The sequence below is a fragment of the Electrophorus electricus genome, chromosome 8 (genome assembly GCF_041902795.1).
Source record: "Electrophorus electricus isolate QZ-2024a chromosome 8, ASM4190279v1, whole genome shotgun sequence".
Lineage (NCBI taxonomy): Eukaryota > Metazoa > Chordata > Actinopteri > Gymnotiformes > Gymnotidae > Electrophorus > Electrophorus electricus.
Genome location: NC_137504.1, coordinates 20,705,412 through 20,724,038, shown reverse-complemented (window position 1 = coordinate 20,724,038; position 18,627 = coordinate 20,705,412). Strand labels below are relative to the sequence as shown.

The 18,627-nt window shown below is 37.7% G+C and overlaps 1 protein-coding gene across 3 annotated transcripts; it reads right to left on the bottom strand.

Moving 5' to 3' along the window:
• Nucleotides 1-1,255: 1,255 nt before the first annotated feature.
• tbx5a (T-box transcription factor 5a) lies at nt 1,256-18,201 on the bottom strand. Of its 3 annotated transcripts, XR_014125052.1 has the most exons (10): nt 17,716-18,201; nt 16,598-16,776; nt 15,725-15,819; nt 13,783-13,902; nt 12,301-12,448; nt 9,166-9,318; nt 5,681-5,772; nt 3,613-3,842; nt 2,687-3,334; nt 1,256-1,393 (listed from the first exon to the last, which is right to left on the bottom strand). XR_014125052.1 is itself a non-coding variant. In XM_027020586.3 (9 exons), the coding sequence occupies exons 2-9, from the start codon at nt 16,736-16,738 to the stop codon at nt 2,748-2,750; spliced, it is 1,566 nt and encodes a 521-aa protein (XP_026876387.2). In that variant the 5' UTR covers nt 16,739-16,776; nt 17,716-18,201; the 3' UTR covers nt 2,592-2,747. The 3 variants fall into 3 exon arrangements, 2 of the variants coding, with proteins under 2 accessions (XP_026876387.2, XP_081576069.1); XM_027020586.3 differs by lacking the exon at nt 1,256-1,393 and having other exon boundaries at nt 2,592-3,334; XM_081719943.1 differs by lacking the exons at nt 1,256-1,393; nt 15,725-15,819; nt 17,716-18,201 and having other exon boundaries at nt 2,592-3,334; nt 16,598-16,719.
• Between the last annotated feature and the right edge of the window lie 426 nt (nt 18,202-18,627).

Below are 18,627 nucleotides of genomic sequence, written 5' to 3'. Positions count from 1 at the left end.
CCTGACCACTCAGAATCTTAAAAGTTGACCCCATGTTTTGGAGGACTTGCTTTGAAAACTGACCCTGACTTAAATGTCTTTTTTAAAAATCCATGGTGTAATCTGTCTTGGCTTACAGATGCATGTTTGTTTGATCGAAGGATGCGTGGGGTGGGCGTAACGATAAATCAGACGTTAAGCAGTAGGCCTAGCACTGTGGGGCTACAAGGTTAATGAATTTCTCTGGCCAGGGGTTGGGGGGGTTGCGGGCGTCAAGGATTTCAGGGATGGATAAGACTGTTCGCGTAGGAGCAGGTAGTCCAGAGAGGCCCCATCTATCAGATCAAAGGCGTCTGCAGGGAAGGTCACCACGTTTGGCCGAAGACCTGCCCAGAGAAGAAGAGAAAGGGAGGGAGAGAAGGGTGGAGGAAAGCAAGACGGGGAGATGGAACTAAGAAACTGTCTTTCCACAGTTCTGCTTTCACTGCTGGCTGTCTTTCTTTAAGCACTGACTAAATTGTAGACAGCATTCTTTGTGAAGGCCTACCTGAAATATACCAGATCATTGCCTGATATTATGTGCCAATAGTCTCTTCATTCACATACTATATTCTATTTACACTGTTATTGTAGTAGATTGGACTAAGGGGAATCTTGAGTTCTCAGTAGAGATTGGTCTTCTTCTTTTTAAATGTTTACATTTTCTTCTTCCTCAAGCAAAACGAAATATGAATCCCTCACTCTTATATCAACAACTTATATTTTTACTCATAAACTCCAGTACCCAATATATACATTTGTCACATTTCCTTCATAACTTCAGTGAACAGCCCTATGAAACCTAAAGTCATCAGACTTTACATGATTTTGAGTTTTGCATTTACTTGTAGCCTAAAACACTATGTGTGTCACTTAAGATCAAGGGGTAAGTCCATTTTGGCTCAAAGATGATAGTTTTACAAGACATGACATTTCTGATCAGGGACATGTTTTCTCAAGAATATTAGTATTGCATTAAGGGTTTGACTAATACCCCTTTAATCTGTTGATTTTCCATTTAACTTCAATACTATTTAGGGCCTTTTTTGTGGGGACAAGGGTTAGCCATGGTCTTGGACTAAATTGCAGATGGTGAATCACTATGGTATACTAGGATATATATATATATATATATATATATATATATATATGTATAAAGAGAGAGAGAGAGAGAGAGAGAGAGAGAGAGAGAAAGAGCTTTCAGATGGTAGAACAATACAAAATTATACTCCTCCAATTTCAAAGATGATCTTTTACATTTATTTCATTTCTGTGTTCTATGTACATTTGTATTGTATTTACATCCCAGTAATTAATGTTACACTGTGTCTCTTGTATCTTGCTCTTCGGACAATTATCAATAGCTTGTTTTTTCCTGAAAAGAAAAGAAAAGAAAATCTAAACAAACAATGCAAAAGAAAAATCTAACAAATATTTCAGATAATTAGTAGCGTTGCAATAAAGGCAAAATAAATACTATTAACAGGGAGTAATGCGGTTATCATGAGCTTTTTCCAAAGTTTGTATATACCTAATTATTGTTTTTCTCAATGTGTTATTTTAAGATGCCATTCTGGAGGCTCCATAGCCTTCATAAGGGCTCTGTAATGGGTGCACATAGTTCCACATATTGACTGGAAACTAGAAGTCATGTTTGAACATTAGACAAAGTGCCTTTTTTGAGAAATTATCCCTGTGTGGTTTTGCAAGCTTTTGTAATTTTGTAAAAGGCTATGAGCTAGTTAATGACAGCTAGCATTGGGTATAATAGTGCTATTAAAAAGTACTAATCTATTCCATTAAATGGAGATTATGGGGTAATCGGGGTGGTAGAGGACCAACTTTTATGCTTAGAAAACATTCCCTCAGTATTGTGAGGTATTCCCTCGGTATTGTGAGGTATTCCCTAGGTATTGTGTTGAAAATAATTTTGTAACAGCCACTTTAGCCTGGTAGATATAATGAGACACATGATACATTCAGTGATCAAAATTCCAAGCAATCTTGTAACATATCCCTGAATGTTTAAAATCACTAAGTGCATACATCTACACCAACTGACAGTTACACACCAGAAGCTGCATATTTAACATTGATCTGCTCATTTATCTAAAGGCTTTTCAGACTTCAGTGGTAATGTTGTACAAATGGTAGAACTGATGAGAAGTCAACTGGAAAGTTTCTTTCTCTTATAATCACTACATTTGAAAGAATCTACATCATTTTCTCCAGTATTTCAGAATAAAAAAGAAAGCATAGCACAAACATCAAGTTGAAAAAATAGCTATAAGACTGGACTTATTTTTTCTCTTTTTTTAAACAAATTGGTTTGTGTAGTATTTATTTAGCTTGTTTTAGCCCTGATTTACACAATACAATATAAACTTTTATTCATCACTACAGCCCATATTATGAAACAAAATTGTTTATCCTGCATTCTAGTACAGGAACCATGCTAGAGTTTGAAGACATTCATTGCTGTTTAGCCAGTTTGTCTTACTTCTGAGCTGATGCTTACAACATCTCTGTCCAAATCAATGATGTCACCTGATAATGGAGAACTTGGGAGGATGAAAAAAAATTTATACACTCACACACAAACACACACACACACACACACACACACACACACACACACACACACACACACACACACACACACACACACGTTTTTTGCATCACTGCAGTCCTTGCTTGCTCCACTCTTCAGCTTGTATATGAGAATCCAATTAACTCCCCTCATTCCATTCCGGCATGACGCTTACACTGTGTACAGCATGGTACTGATGAGGGGACAGGGTGCGGGGTATGCCATGGCTGTACAAGTACTCGTTCCCCTGCAGGCTGGTACTTGGTGACTGGATCCCTGCTCCAGGGCTGCATTGACGGCCAAGAGTCTGATGGGGCATCGAGCCCTGGTACATGGCATGGGCATCACCTAGCTGTGGTGATGTGTGGCCAGCCACTCCACTCAGCCTGGACACTAGCGGTCCAGAGGTGAAGTGAGCAGAGAAATGTTGGTAGGGTAGCCGCTCCATTGGTTGCATGGTGGTCACAGAGCAACTACTGTAAGGAGAGACACCAGCCCAGGTGTTGCAGCTGATGTCTTCCAAGCTTGAAACAGATTCTGTGGCTTGTGAAGCACTGGCATACATGCACGCCTGCCGCTGTCCTGATTCAGTCCGATAGGGGCCACCAGTGAGAGCCAGGCTCTGAGAGTAGCTGACAGGGCGATAATAATGGTCGTCTTCACTAGAAGAGCTCTCCATGTAGACCTTCTTATAGGAATGATCTCCTGTGTGACAGTCATCCTCAACTAAAGGTGGAAATGGGCAAATATGTTACTGACATGACTGATGTGGCATGATGCTACCACATCAAATTGTGCTAAAAATATATATTATTTTATACTGGAAGGTATAACAGACTGGAACTATTGTACTTTTATTAGCATGGGTCTTGCTGAATTGGCTTTCAGTCTGTCTATATTTACTGTTTGCACTTACAAAATACTGACAGCATTTTAAGTGCTTGGTCCTAGCAGCAGGCCTGAGGCAAGCGTTATATAACAAATTTAGATACCAGTTAGCCCACCTTTTCTCTTGATGCAATGAAAGTCTTGGCTGTGCTCATGGGGTATTGGATAAGAGTTGGACTGTGGCAGTAGATCCTGGGAGGAGCTAGTAACCCCGTTCTCACAGGAGTACTGAGAGCTCATGCTACTGGGGGTGGGCATGCCTTGGACATCCCCACTGAATGGACTCTGATTTGTGCCCACCCTCTGACGCACTGTGCTTCGGGGAACCACTGGATACTCCTTAGTGCTGTAAGAACCGACAAGGATATCACTAATGTCAGAGACTAGCCATGCTTTACATGCACTTACAAGAAGTCGTCCAGTCCTGGATCTCCAAACAGTTACAGTACATACCACGTATTTATTTTAGTCCCTGAGTCATTTGCAAAGCCTGTGGTTGAAATACAAGGATCTGTTTCATTCCAGTTAAACTGTTAATGTCATTAAGGGTGCTCCATTTTCCAAAGCTTTCTCTGCTATTGCTTTGGAGTTTGGAGCTGGGAACAGACTACTGGATCCAAGTCCTACCTAAGTTCAGATCTGTTTTGTCTCAGATAAGGAAGTACTTAGGACAAAAAGGGTCGCAGGACCTTTGACAGATACTTGATAATAGAGGACAAAAGTGGTCTTTCGGTACCACTGACGTCATACGGTTTCACTTTACTTATTTGCTAATGATACATACTGTAAATTATTTGCTTATTGGTCCCTATGAGACATCTGTGTGCACAAAGTCTTTTTTAAAAGAAAGAAACAGGTACCCTGTAGGATTTTCCATCCTGCTCTTGGATTAGGGGAATGTGCAACATGGAGTGGTGATAACTCAGCTATTGTAAGCTAATAATAGGACAGTTCAGTGGAGCCCTAGGGAAGAAATGGCTGTTGAAAATCATGCAGCCTTTAAGAATTGTTTGAAGTCTTCAAATCATTATCTGGAAAATCAATAGAACACATTAACCCTAGAATCTTTTATCGCAAACATTAGGAAGTGTGTTCTTTGGTTGGCTAAAAGTAATGACAGACAAATGTTATCTACATCACAGAATTCTATTTCCAGTTTTCCTCATGTATCTTCCTTCTTATGAATCTCAAAATATCCTTTTAGAGTGCACAATGACTTTGTTGGCTGCTGAGAGCTATAAGACCAGTTTTTCTGCTTTGAAAATGTGTTTTTCCACACTATATTGACGCGTTACACAGTAGTCATCTGGAGTGAATAAGAAGAAAAGCCATGTGTGCTTTGCCTCCAAAGGAGTGACTGCAGCTCCGCCACAGACAATTGTTCAGAATAGCCACAAAAAGCAGAGCCTTTGCATGGAACAGAGATATTGCTGTGGTTTGAAGGTCAAGCCAGATCAGGCATGAAAACCATCAGCTGGAAGACTGGCCTTCCTTCAAGAGCTACACTTTCATCACAGCCTTCCCAATATGGAAAAGGACAGCTACATTTCTGAAATAAACCACTTCTGGTTTGTATCTAAAAGCCTATTTGTTCTCTCTCTCTCTCTCTCTCTCTCTCTCTCTCTTTGTGTGTGTGTGTGTGTGTGTGTGTGTGTGTGTGTGTGCTGGTTAACAGAGCTCAGTTAAGTGATAATTAGGGATCTTGTTTCAGTGTTGACTGCTCCTGTAAAGCTCATCCTGTCTCATGATGCCGGTCAAGCTTATTTTCAGGGGTGACCTTTCAGTGAGACTTGTGTATTTATGGCGCCTATATCTAGTGAAAAAGTATTCAATTTCTCTCAGCAGTTATAGCTCTGTGGGTGCAGTGATGGCTAAATTTAGTAAAAAACACACTGCTTGAAGTACTAAACAGGAGACCAATTTTAATGCTGTCAGAAAACGATTGCATAGATACATAGTAAAATCGCATTTGCTATGAGCAGTCAATTTAGTAGAAAATGGTTGTACAGATTCATTACCCTTGCATAATTTTGTGATTTGAAATATGTGCAGTAAAGGCCTTAGGCCTACATATATTATTAGACCACCTCAAATACAAGGAAACTATTTCACGCTAACCATTTGAATGAACACAAATCAGGGGTGTAGCTCTCCCGCATTTGGAAGAATGCTGTCACTTCTTACCTCTGCATTCGTGCCATGCGGTGTAATTCCACGTCATCACTGCCACGGAAGCCCTTTGCGAAGGGATTGTTCTCGATTTTCAGCTGGGTGATCTGAAACAACCAGCAAACCACTGATCACTTTATTTGTCCAGCCCCTTGACGCGCACAGATACAGTTAAAGAATATGAGTAAACATAGAAAAAAAAAATTCTTTAAAGATTTCACGTTTCTTTAAAAATAATTTTTAAAGCACATCTTTTTCGAAAATGTATATTGCTAGAAATATAACTAAATATGAGGTTCATAGAAGGATGTACTGAATCTGTGCTTTTTGCAATTTTGCAAATGGTGCTTTAGAAGATATAACTGTTCTTGTTCATTCTTTTTCTAGTTCATTTTTTGTTGTTGTTTTTCGCCGAGTGAACATGGACTTTTCTAATGTCTCTCTGCTGTTGAGAATATAAATAAACATGGTCGATGTCCTCACGCACTGTTGTTTGGTTGTTGCCGGAAAAAAGTCAGTTTTGGAACAGACAGGCCTATAATTGTAATACTTTGTAGTTATTTAATAGTCACCTTTTTTCTCACTACCTATGTGCATAAACATGTTTAACACTTTACTGTAAAACAAAAGTTAATAAAATGAACATTCTATGCGAAACTATGGAGTCTACAGTGGGATTAATCGTACATGAAAAGATAATGCAGATCATTCATAACTGTAAGCAACACAAATGCACGTACGCACTCATACAAATGCAATTAAACCACACTGACTCATCGCGCCATATAAAAATTTTAAAAAACCTTCAATGGAATTTAATTTCCATTTCGAATACGTGTTTAATATTTATACACTAAAACGGTATTAGGTAAACAGAAAACAACAAGAACCTTTTATAATTATAGGTGTGGCAATAGAAAAGATGTCTGAAACCAATAAGGGTCGTACACGTCTTAAAAGTGATAACTATGTGCAACCGAAAAATAATCTTAGATGAACTTTCATATCCCCCGAATAAGACACGCTTTCCTTGGCTTGTAAATGATCTTCATGTTGGGACTCGCTTTTAAAGTGTCGTAAACGCACTGAAGACTTGGCAAAGAGACTGCTTCGTTCAAATATTGGAATATGTGTGGAGTTATGATGCCAAAATACACTGGCATTTAGTAAAGCTTGCTTTCAAGCAAGAGCGCAGGATGAGGACCTACCAGCTTCGCAGGTAGTCTACTATTTGAACAGCCTTATGGAGTGTGTGTGTGTGTGTGTGTGTGTGTGTGTGTGTGTGTGTTTGTTTATATATATATATATATATATATATATATATATATATATATATATATATATATATATATATATATATATATATATATATACTGTGAATTATCATAAATCATTAGCGTTTATTCATGCATTCTGATCATACGCTCCATGAAAGACAAATCGCAATTTTATCGATTGGTCAATGCTTTCTCCAACTGATCATGAATGAAAGAATCAATGAATGAATGAACGAACGAGACTACTTTCACACTTCAAACATAAGACTTCTCTTAGTGACTACTTTTGTAACTAACGTTACTTTTCTAAAAGCAGGAAATAATAAAAGCGGGAATAAAATTTCGCTTCTGGAACTCGTATGGTAACTCACTGAATATAATCACTCTCACAGTGAGCGCCCCAGTTAGATGGATTTCCTGTTCTAACAGGCAATGAATTTTGATTGGCTCATTGCACATTGCCAGACGTTGCCTCCCATTGCGTATTTCTCCTAATCTGAACAAGCACCTGACGCAAACATGCTTAAAACAAAGGATCAGAAACAGACACATCAGGAATGTTTTCAGATTTCTACTAAATCATTTTACTAAATGACGACCAAACGAAATCTGAAAATATTTTTGAGAGAATTTAAATAAAGCTACTTACAGTCAAGATAAACATTATTGACTGCTGCAGTGTATCAAGTGACGTTGGTAGTTAGTACCTGTTAATATAATTGCTTTGATATTTAAAAAATGACGTTTGACTATTATTATATTGCCTGCTATTAGGGGTAATCCCCCCAAAAAACAAACAAACAAACAAACAAACATACATACACTAACCTTTTACTACAGAAATTTTGAAATTTAGTTATATAAAGTTACACTTGATCTTGAAATATAATGTTAGACTCGTTTGGATTATACAGATATCCAAATTATACGGATATCCAGATCTGAATTAGAGTTTTCCTTCATTTTCTCAACTCCTGTAACTGATTTGTCTATTTTGCTGGCAGTAGAAGTCAACTGCTTGATAGTATCATTAATCCTAAAACCTGTTTCTCTGTGTACACTTTGGAAATACTTTTTAGGTGATGGAACGTTTCCCGCACTACCAATTAGAGCTCGGAAATGTTGCCACTAATATTATTAATTAATTCCGGGAAGGCTGGTGTAGTGGGAGAGGCAACCTGTAACCAAAGCGCTATTGCACGCATGAACAAATGTGGTCCCGTCTTTAAGACTTTAAGAGCGTAAGCGTGTAACAAATTCTAAAACAAATTCTAAAAACTATTTACAACATAATCAAAACATCAACGGTGGTCAGATGCTAGGAACATGTACAGTATGTATATATAGTGTGCATATGCTGCAATTCTTTATCACTTGCCACTTGCTCCCATTACATATAGTCCTACAAACTGTTCCGGAATGCGAACAAGGCTAGAATTGTGCGCTTCTGTACAAATATTCCCTCAAAATGTCTATAACAAACATGATGCGAAGAAAACATCCTGCAGAATTCTGTTCAGAGTCTCGTAAATTCCTTTGCGAGAGATATTTTGTCTTACATATCTACACTTTTAAAAGTCTCCTATATAAAGATCACATCTAATGGAAATCACCTCTCGTATATGTAGCATGTACACAAACATCTATTTCATTATAAATGGCCTAAGCACTTTATTGACTGGAGAGTCTATTAAGTTGACTAGTACGCTAAGTAGCCTTAGTAGGTTTCAGATAAGCCTTTAAGCTTTTAATAAAGACTATTATGAAACATCCTTGCCACAATCACAGCATGGACGAAAGTTAGTTATTTAAAAATGTGAAAACAAAGTAATCTAAGTAGGGTACTTTCTTAATAGTTGAAAGAAGCGGTTCAGATTGTAGACTTCAGTTACACCTGATGAAAAAGCACATAGACCAGACAGATTTTATTTTATATGCAAAATCGAATCTTAATTGCATTATGGGTTCAAATCGGTTCATTCTAATTGCAAACGGTAGCTCACCGTTGCAAATGATTGCTGCTGTTGCAATCATTACCAGACTGAGTAGTTTCACTAAGCGGATTTATTGGGCCTATTTTCGCTAATTTCCTAATCCTGCACGAACTTTTTCTTTATTTCTGCAGTCGCTTACTGCAAATAAGCAAATGAAGGGTAGAATAATATTATATGCTGAAAAATATCTGTAAACCCACAAAAGTCAAACCTAATCTAATAATCTTACCTTGTGGTTCTGATAAGATGTAACCGCAATAAAGGCTGTTTCGGGGAACACGTGCGTGCAGAATGCGGTGTTTTTGGAGCCGAATCCATTATTTTCATCCGCCTTCACGATGTGGATCCTTGGTTGATATTTATGCATAGAATTTAAAATAATCTGGAGGAGAAAAGACCGAAAAGATTTTTTTGAAAAGCAGTTGCCTTACAAGCCAGTTCCAATAACATCAGCAGCGTGTATCAGAAACCTTTACATATGTGCTATTGCAATTTGTAGCATTCTAAGTGGACCTACACATCGCGAAGGACTCATATTTTTAAAAAATCGTCTGATATACCAATTTGTAATCACGAGTCGCGCACCATAGCCCCAAAGAGCGATTTGACGATCCGTACGTTTTTTCGATTCACATTCTCTTTCCTTATACTTATACTTTCCCTCTGACCTCTGACCCTCCATTAGTAAAATAATCAGCGGTATTGTGGTCTTGCCTAGCGACACGGAGACATTGTTCGCTTAGCCCTCAACTCTACTCATAAGGCCCCTGTTATCCGAAAGCCTAAGCCTAATTTTCACTGACACACGTGGAGTCATGGGCATCGGTGGTGAAGAATCTTATGGCTTTCATGTCCACTTTACAGAGATTTTAAAACATTTTCCCTTAACAAGAAAGGAACCCCTAGATTACAAGGAGTTTAGATTTTAAGGCTTTAAGGATTGATATGTTGTAGTAATTACACATACACGGGCTCAGCACTGTGGCTCTAGTTAAAAAGGCAGCTCTGTATAGTCTGTGTATTGGTTGATCATCATCATCATCATCATCATCATCATCATCATCATCATCATCATCATCATCATCATCATCATCATCAATATGAACCCCTTTGATCAGTGTTACCCATCATTTCTGTCCGTGTTGTTGGCTAAGAACTAAGAATTGCAAAGTAACAACTGGTTACATAACTTTCTCTGTCTACTGTAAACTTTAAACACCGCACCGCACACAAAATGACCATTCCTGAGACCTGTAGATCTCAGATGCATTTCAATGTTAGACTGTTAAAATACACAAACTTTTGCACAAAATATCATGGCTGATGATGTAAAGAATGCATAACAACAGTGTCTAATGTACAGAGTGTCTAATGCAGTTTACAAGGATTTGCCCCAAAACTGCAGAACAATATTTGGAGATCTGTGTTGATATCAGGCAGAGGACAGTTTTTCTGGCATGCTTGTGGTGGACCACCCAGAAGAAGCGCAGCGTTTGTCTGAGTTTGGTCTCCTGTTGCGTTGTATCTCCATTTGCCCAAACTCTGTATGATAGTTTTTAATGATAGCCAGAGATCACAGAAGGTCCTGAACGCTTGCCCCTCTCTTTCATGTTGCTGACATCACAGGGATTCTGAAACCCTCCAGATTAAGAGTCTTAGTAGACCCTTGTCCATCACTCATCTCACACTGTCATTAAAACATAAACATTTTGAAGTACAGATATCCAAACTGCCATTCTGACTCAAATATTTCTAGATGGCAGGCTGTTTTTTTGGTGGGGGGGTTTGGGATTGGGAGAGAATATGTAAGCATAATGAGGAAATGATGAATGGTACTAAATTGATCAAAGCTTTCAGTGAGTTGAAAAAAACAAAAGTTTTTAATTTGGAAAACTCAGTCTAACTCTGGTCTTCCCAGTTAACTATTATCTTTCAGTATAAAGATTTTTTTTTCATTGTGATCTGCTTTGCAATAATTGTTGTTTCTCCTCGAAAATCTTTCCTTCATGAAGCAAGCCTAATTAAGACTGATGTCAAAAACACTGGCTTGTTTTATATATATCCTAACTGGAACCAGCCTACAGCATTGCATGCTCAGCTCCCATCTCTGAGGTTAGTAATTATAAATACGTCTGAAATTATTTCAACCACCTGGAGCAACAAGCCAATGGATTGTTAGTTTGGAAGAGAAACCATACTTCATTTATAAATCCCAGGGTGCTCTTTCAGCACAAAAAGAAGGCATGCCAAGAACCACTGCAACCAATCAAAACTGCATTTCTGGCCAGAAATTTACAACACTACTCACTTTCCAACTGGACTCCAATTTCACTCTACCAGCTGGGGTTTGGCAAGACAACAAGCATGATCAACTTAAACACAAGCCAACGGAAACTTGTGATCAGCACTAAATAATGACACGAGATGGTATGCTGTGTCTTTGTTGTGCACCATTATTTAAAAAGTCAAAACAAAAGAAAATTGAGCAGACTCAAAGATTCAGCCAATAAAATAGCAGGCTAAATAGAGATGTCGAGGCATTCATTCTCTGATTAAATTAGATTTTCAGTGGTGACTTATCTTATACAGTGTAATTTATCATTCAGATCTCCATAATATGTGTTTAGTCAGTATCAACAAAAATGTTGATGATGAAACGCAGGGTAATAGTGAAATATTCTAACAATAACTAACAATAATTTATTTTAAAAAATGTATGTATGTATGTATATATATATTAAAAAAAAATTAATTAATTTTTATATATATATATATATATATATATATATATATATATATATATATATATATATATATAATGTGTTATTACAGTATAAATATGTTTAGTGTGTATAATCTTTAAGGTCTGGTTAATTTTACCCACTCGTTTGTCTTTTTAAATTTTCAGATGTACACTTACGTTTCAGGCACTTTATAACCGGCAGAAATATATTACGTCTCTACCACTTCAGAAGCTATTGTGCCTATTAATAAAAAACTATAACCTCGGCCTAATGGATGCCGTCTAAATATATAATCCAGTCTGTACAGTACAATAGAATATGGTATACCCATATGAACATTTCTTTATTGCTATTGCTGCTTTTTTGGTTTTTACATTTATTATTACTGGGTCTGATTTAGTGTTTTTTTGTTATTGCGCATGCGCCGGCATTTGTAGCTAGAGCCGTTAAAGGGGCGTGCGCGCTTTTGACGTTCAGATGCTTGCAATGTACCCGAATCTACCCAGTAGCACCTACACTGTCATAGTCATAAATCTGACCTCACCCACATCGGTCAGTGATTTTACTCAGCGAAAAACTAATACACGTATATAAACAGTAGGAAAACGCTGTTTGCTTACATGTCCAAAAGGATCAAGGTGGTTGTTGGTCAGTTTAAGTTTCTGGAAGGAGACAAGCTGTCGCATCCAGTGCGCGCCTGTGGCTGGAGAGTCCGCGTGCACGTAGAGCCTTCCCGGCATAGCGGGCTCAGCTTTCCCCGTCACTGACCTGTGCAACGGCGCAAAAGGCAGTGATTTTTAATGTAGCAAGTTTACAAAGTTTCAGTAACCTATTTATTGCTATTTTACGTTCACTTAGCGCCATCAACCTCGTGAGATTATTACGCATGATTTAGTTTGTTATTAATATTTGTAGTTTATATTTACAAAATTATTTATATTTACGATTTTCAGTCTTTTCCATATCCATATACATGCCCAATTAATTGCAGTAAGATGTTTTCCATATGTAATCTAATTTACACTTGCTTGGATTTGCATGGTTTATTAGCTCGTGTTGTGGCATACTGCCATGAATTCTTCCATCTGGTAATTTAAAAAACAGTGTATTTCGTAAATAGACAAAGCGGATAAAACACTATCTGATTAGTTGCAATGCCTGCACTGGACGGGTAATTATCAGTGATATTGGCATGTGGTTATCCTTCCTGAATAGCCTTCCATTTAAAACCACTGACCCAGAAACTGGTGTCTCAGACATGTTTAAAACCAGGAATATAACACCAGTGAGTGCATCGTTTTCATGCCGGTGCTGGGACCAAAATGAAAGGTGCAAGCGAAGTGTTTAAAGGATTTTTTTTTTGCTAATCCTTTGACCAATTTAATCTGACAAAAATGTAAGACATTCTGCTCATTTAGCAGGAACAGATCTTGCCAGGACACCTTCTTATGTTTGCTACACACTGTTTTAAGGTCAGTGGTTCGGACTGACAAAGCTTTCACGTTAGCTCCTGAACTAAAGCAGCACTGAAGCATTTACAATCACTTGTTAATAGTAGGCTAGATGAGTACATAATCTTAGGCTATTGTTGTTTCGACATGGATTGTTCTAACATCTTAGATTTGGAACTTTTGACTAAATTAATCACTTTATACAACTAATGAAAAACGATGCAATACTGCAAACGTAATGCGATACACGGGGTACGTTTGCAAAATAACTTTGTTAGTTTTTGGTACATGCCATTTCTTTAGTCTCGCCTAAGAGTTTAACGTGAAACTGGTTTTTAACAGCTGAAACTGGCTTTTGTACTCAATGTATAACCCAAGATATGCATGCATTTTGCTCTCAAAAAGCCAATAAATGCTAAGCATGATACTTTATCATAAATGTAAAAAACTAAACTTAAAAAAAAAAAGGTTTTGTCTGAATGTGCCTAAAGCGTCTCAAATCGTACACAAATATTTGGCTAGACTATCTCTAAAGAATAAAGATAATTAGGCTATGCTAAATATATAGTTCTCATATAAAGGAAGGTAATTCTATGATGCATAAATAACCTTCAAAAATATAACAAAGGTAAATATTGTTGTCTTACGAACCATTTATTATCGGCGAATTTATAACGATGGTCGTCCGCTGGCACGACATCCATCAGAAGAATGTATTTCGTTTTGGGGTTCAGCCCTGTAACCTTCACTTTAAAGCTTGGGAACATTCGCCTGTGGATAAATGAACATTAAAATATGTTAAAATTGGGGATTTAGAATTTTTGTTTTTATTCTCACTGACAACGGCAATAAACATGATAGCCTACAGCACAATTTGTCCAGGAGGTGTGTCTTCTGAATTTAGAACTATTTCGATTTTCTAACACTTCAGTTAATCCTTTTCAGTTGCCATGAAAGATAAACTAGCAACACATGCTGTAAGAGCTTTGTTTATTCACTTGTACATTCTCTAAGAAACGCTTAATTTTTGCCCTTTATGGTATGGACCTATTGATTTTCTCAAGGTCAGTTATTTCAGTGCGTTACATTTATAACTGACATCTTTAATCTTAAACCGTTTTAAAAAGAAAAAGGTTTATAATTTTCTACGACAAAACTAGCTCATTTTGCAGCTTTGGTGTTGCATATAGACTCGAACTTGGTAACAACCATTGATTATTGTGAATTAACGTCCTCAACGTCTGTGACTCCGTAGCCGTCCACATTAACGTCTACAAATTTGTCACCCGTGCCAAGTTTATCCCTTTCCATGATGCATGTTTTGCCCACATGTAGTCGAGGCGCGTATATGTGCATGCACAAAAGCCTACACACCAGGTTAGGCCCTATTAATTACAGTTTGGGAGACTGTGTCAGGCCGATTGGAGCCAGACCCAGGGTGTTATGAGGCCAGACCTCCGGGAGTTGGTGGGGTGAGGTGGGATGGAATGGCTAACATGTTTCAACTAAAACCGAGGGGAAAGGCGCTGAGTATAAAAGCGGCATTATGCCGCTGCACTGATGAGAAAAAAAGTAAACGTCAGCTCAGTTTGCGCAAGGCTACTGAGACGTGACCGTCATAAATAATAAATACCTGAGGCCCGATAGACAATTTGTTAACATACAGATGCACCCCCGACTTATTGATGCGCATATGCAGAGGCTGGCATGGACAGAGTTGGCACGTTCCGCTCGTCATTCATAAGGACTCTCCTTTTATTTGGTGACACGATCAAACTGCAAGCCGAGTTTAAGCAAAACTGACAGTCTGTTCCTGTTACCTTTAATACAGGCTTATGTCCTAGTTGTTTAATTTTAGGCACAGTGAGAAAATAAGCATGGTGAGATTTACATACGCGGCTAACATTGAACCAGAGATACCTTGAAAGGTAAAAATAGCAGAAATGATTGGAAAGGTTCATTAAAATCACAGCACCATTTAAACCACAGGCACTGTCGTAAAACGTATTTGTAAGAGTATGCGCATGCGTGATTAGAAAGTGCAAAAGGAAAGCGACTAGAAAAAAATGCATTGCTCTAAACCTGAAATTGGGAAAACTGCACTTCACGAGATAATCCCATAATCTCTTTGGCCAACAAAAAGCATCATCTGGGCATATGAAGCGAGAAATGGGCATTAGGGTTAAGTAAACCATTGGGTAATACATGCAGTAATAGGTTCACTAGCAGTCACCTGCCATACTGATCTTATAACTGTAACGCTGTTTTATTCTAGAGGGAGTCCCTCATAGTGCAAACACTAAAATAGTGTTCGAATAGCGGAGAGAGCCCAGTATCTAAAGAGGAAGGAGTCCTGTCTCAGTCCGTATTTAATTTCACTTTCGGTAAGAGTAGTTCGATTTAAATCGCAGCATATCTTCTTTCCTTTTTATGATGGTTAATTATGAATGGTCACTGGCGTGCAGAGGAGGATATATGAGGGATTAAAAGGCTCATACAGTCGTTAACCAAAAAGCGATTGCCTACACCTCATTCACTATCTGGAAATGAAACTATGGATATTGAGAGAACGTTTAGGACATGAGCGACCTACCTCCCTGCCTTGGTGATGATCATTTCGGTCCCTACTTCGTGGAATTTCATCCACAGCTCTCGTTCGTGTAAGTAAACCTTTATTCCCTCCATTCCCTGTAAAACGACACATTTCAAAATGGGCCGTCTGCAGGAACCATTAAACACCAAACGTAAACCAAGAAAAAACAAGAATACGGAAAAAGAAAGAATAATAAGAATTTTTTTTTCATTCGGTGCGGAGGTTAATAAATGAAAAATCAAAGGTAGCTCCCAGTTTTCAAAAAAAAATAAAAAACCCGTTCTGGCTAAATAAAATAAAATAAAATGCATAGAAATTAATCTCATAAATGGAACATTTTTGTCTGGTTTAATTTTAGTTAAAGAATAAGTAGAAAGTATTCAACTTGAAAGAAAATATGTATAATTTTAGTTTAGAAAAACAACCACCCGTAGTTGTATATAAAAAGGACACGAATACGTCTTCTGAAAACAGAGGCCAAGAAGCGCGCATAAATTAACTACTGAAAAGCAAGCAAACAAATAAGCAGAGAACCTACATAAAAAGAGTTCTAAAGGAAGTACAACCAATGAATATAAATTCATTAAGATGTCTCTTAAGTTATTAAGTTATTTAATTTTGTTTTGTGCCACGTGCTAGGCCTTTAGCACCCAAATATCGCATGGATCTTTTGATATAAATAGGTTGTATTAGTTAGTTTTTTAGTTTGAAGTAAAACGTAAAAACAGAAAATTCAGTAACTGCTCGACTTGTCTATTCATACATCCATCATATTTGAGCGCATCTGTGTATGGTAACACACACACACACACACACACACACACACACACATACACACACGCACGCACGTGCGCGCGCGTAGCTACTTCTAACCTGTTGAATGTAAGTTGTTTGGGATGATGGAGATTTGCTGGAGTTCCCATTCTGTTTCTCAGATTTACTCTCGTGCAAATCCTTTGAATCGGTATCATTTGGAGAATTTTGAAGCCCAAAGCCCTCTTCGTTGTCCGCCATGTCAGAAGGCCTATCAGCCACTGTTTTTACTCTGAGGCCTAAACGACAGAATATTTGATCAAATCATAAACTCATTCTAGAAAGCCAATGTTAAGCATACACATCTCACAAGTTGTCTTGACGAAGTGTTTCGCCTAGAGTTGAACATTAGATGCATCAATCAGAAAGCTGTGCATTCATTTAATAAACATTTTTGCATGTTGGCCCAAGACCTTATAAATCTGCTATGACTTTATAAATCATGAACGAAAGTACGCTAGGCCTATCGGATGGGTTACATTTTCTTCTAATAACAGGCGACTTTAGGTTTTTACGTATTCTATGTATGAACACAGGTCACCAACTTTATCTTCTGCTTTTCCCAATTAGTATCTTTCTGAAGGGACAGGTTATATTTAATAATTTAACAAATTTAGATTAGTTTGATCAAATCATTAGTTTAGATTAATTTGATCAAATTATTATTATTATTATTATTATTATTATTATTATTATTATTATTATTATTATTGTTGTTGTTGTTGTTGTTGTTGTTGATGATGATGATTATTATTATTGTTATTATTATTACAGTTGTTATTTCACGGCACGATCTAATCTGTTTTTATAAGCATGAACTATAGTATAAGGCTATCTGATAAAAAGGAGCATGAACGATTCAAATGTTTTAGGCAAATTCAGCTCCAAGTGGCCGGACAAACAGCTCTTGATTAATGGTGGTCGTGTTTAAGCAACAACTGAACCAAACGATGCTTAAAATTGAACACTTTTAGAATGTTGATAAACACATACAAGAACGCTGTTAGTTCGACAGGCTCTAATGCATCTGTTTCTAAGTGTTGATGCCGTGATAACAAGATCATTTCTCACGACGGCCTATGTGTTGGAATAGCGTTCGCGATAGCAATAACTTAAGTCAACCAGTAACACTGGAAACAAAAACGTAATCTTCAGTATTGAAAAATATATTAGCCTACCTTTTATACAGATGCGAAGCGTGCAGTTTCGCGAATCTGACCACGTCCGAGTGCTAGTATTTTCTCCAAAAATTTCTTTTAATAGCGACGTTCCTTTTAATGCGACATATAATCCAACTGTGCAGTTCACGGAATGCTATTATGTGAGGCCATGGATTTGCCTTATGTCCGCAGTCAGGCAAGAATTCTCCGCCAAATCATCAAGCGAACGTAAAGCTATAGAGTAAATCTTCAAGGATTGCCCCAAGATGGTGATGAACAAGCGCTCATGGCAAGACGCACACTTTCAGAGCACGGTATCGTTTTTCGGCGAACCTAGCCTGCTCACACATACCATTGTAAGTATTCCTCTAGGAGACGAGTTGTGTCACCGCCTTCCCTCTCTCTCTCTCTCTCTCTCTCTCTCTCTCTCTCTCTCTCTCTCCGCCTGCTGCTTTCAACTGGTCAGCTCTACAGATACGCTGTGGAAAACGGAAGCGCGGAGACGAAAGCTGCTATAGAGACGTGGACACGCTGTGCAGTAGTAGTATTGGTCCACCTTCAGTACAGATGTCCTTCATATCTCCACCCCCTGCCCGCTCCAAAAACAAACAAACCCTACCCTACTTTTATGACACTGGACGAATATTTCAAAATTAGCTGAAAAGTTCAGTGATTAATAATAATAACGAACGATTATATTTGTTAATAATTTAATTACAAGCATATTGACATTTTAAAAACGAAGTTTAATTGATTTTATAAGCATAAATACTTCGAAAAAATATGACATTCTTCAAATATCGTATTATTTGTCGCTTTATGTATTTACTAGTGATTAGGAACGATGTATTAATAGGTTCTCCATGCATAGTATCTTTCGAGAAACGGCACAGCGCAAAAATGACAACCGGAAAGATATATGGCTGCGGT

Excerpts from the sequence above, each read along its gene's own strand:
- tbx5a (XM_027020586.3), bottom strand. The coding sequence starts at position 16,738 with ATGGCGGACAACGAAGAGGGCTTTGGGCTTCAAAATTCTCCAAATGAT. Across the intron at positions 15,820-16,597 it reads AAACAACTTACATTCAACAG|GGAATGGAGGGAATAAAGGT; the intron begins GTTAGAAGTAGC and ends GTCGTTTTACAG. Across the intron at positions 13,903-15,724 it reads ATCATCACCAAGGCAGGGAG|GCGAATGTTCCCAAGCTTTA; the intron begins GTAGGTCGCTCA and ends ATTTATCCACAG.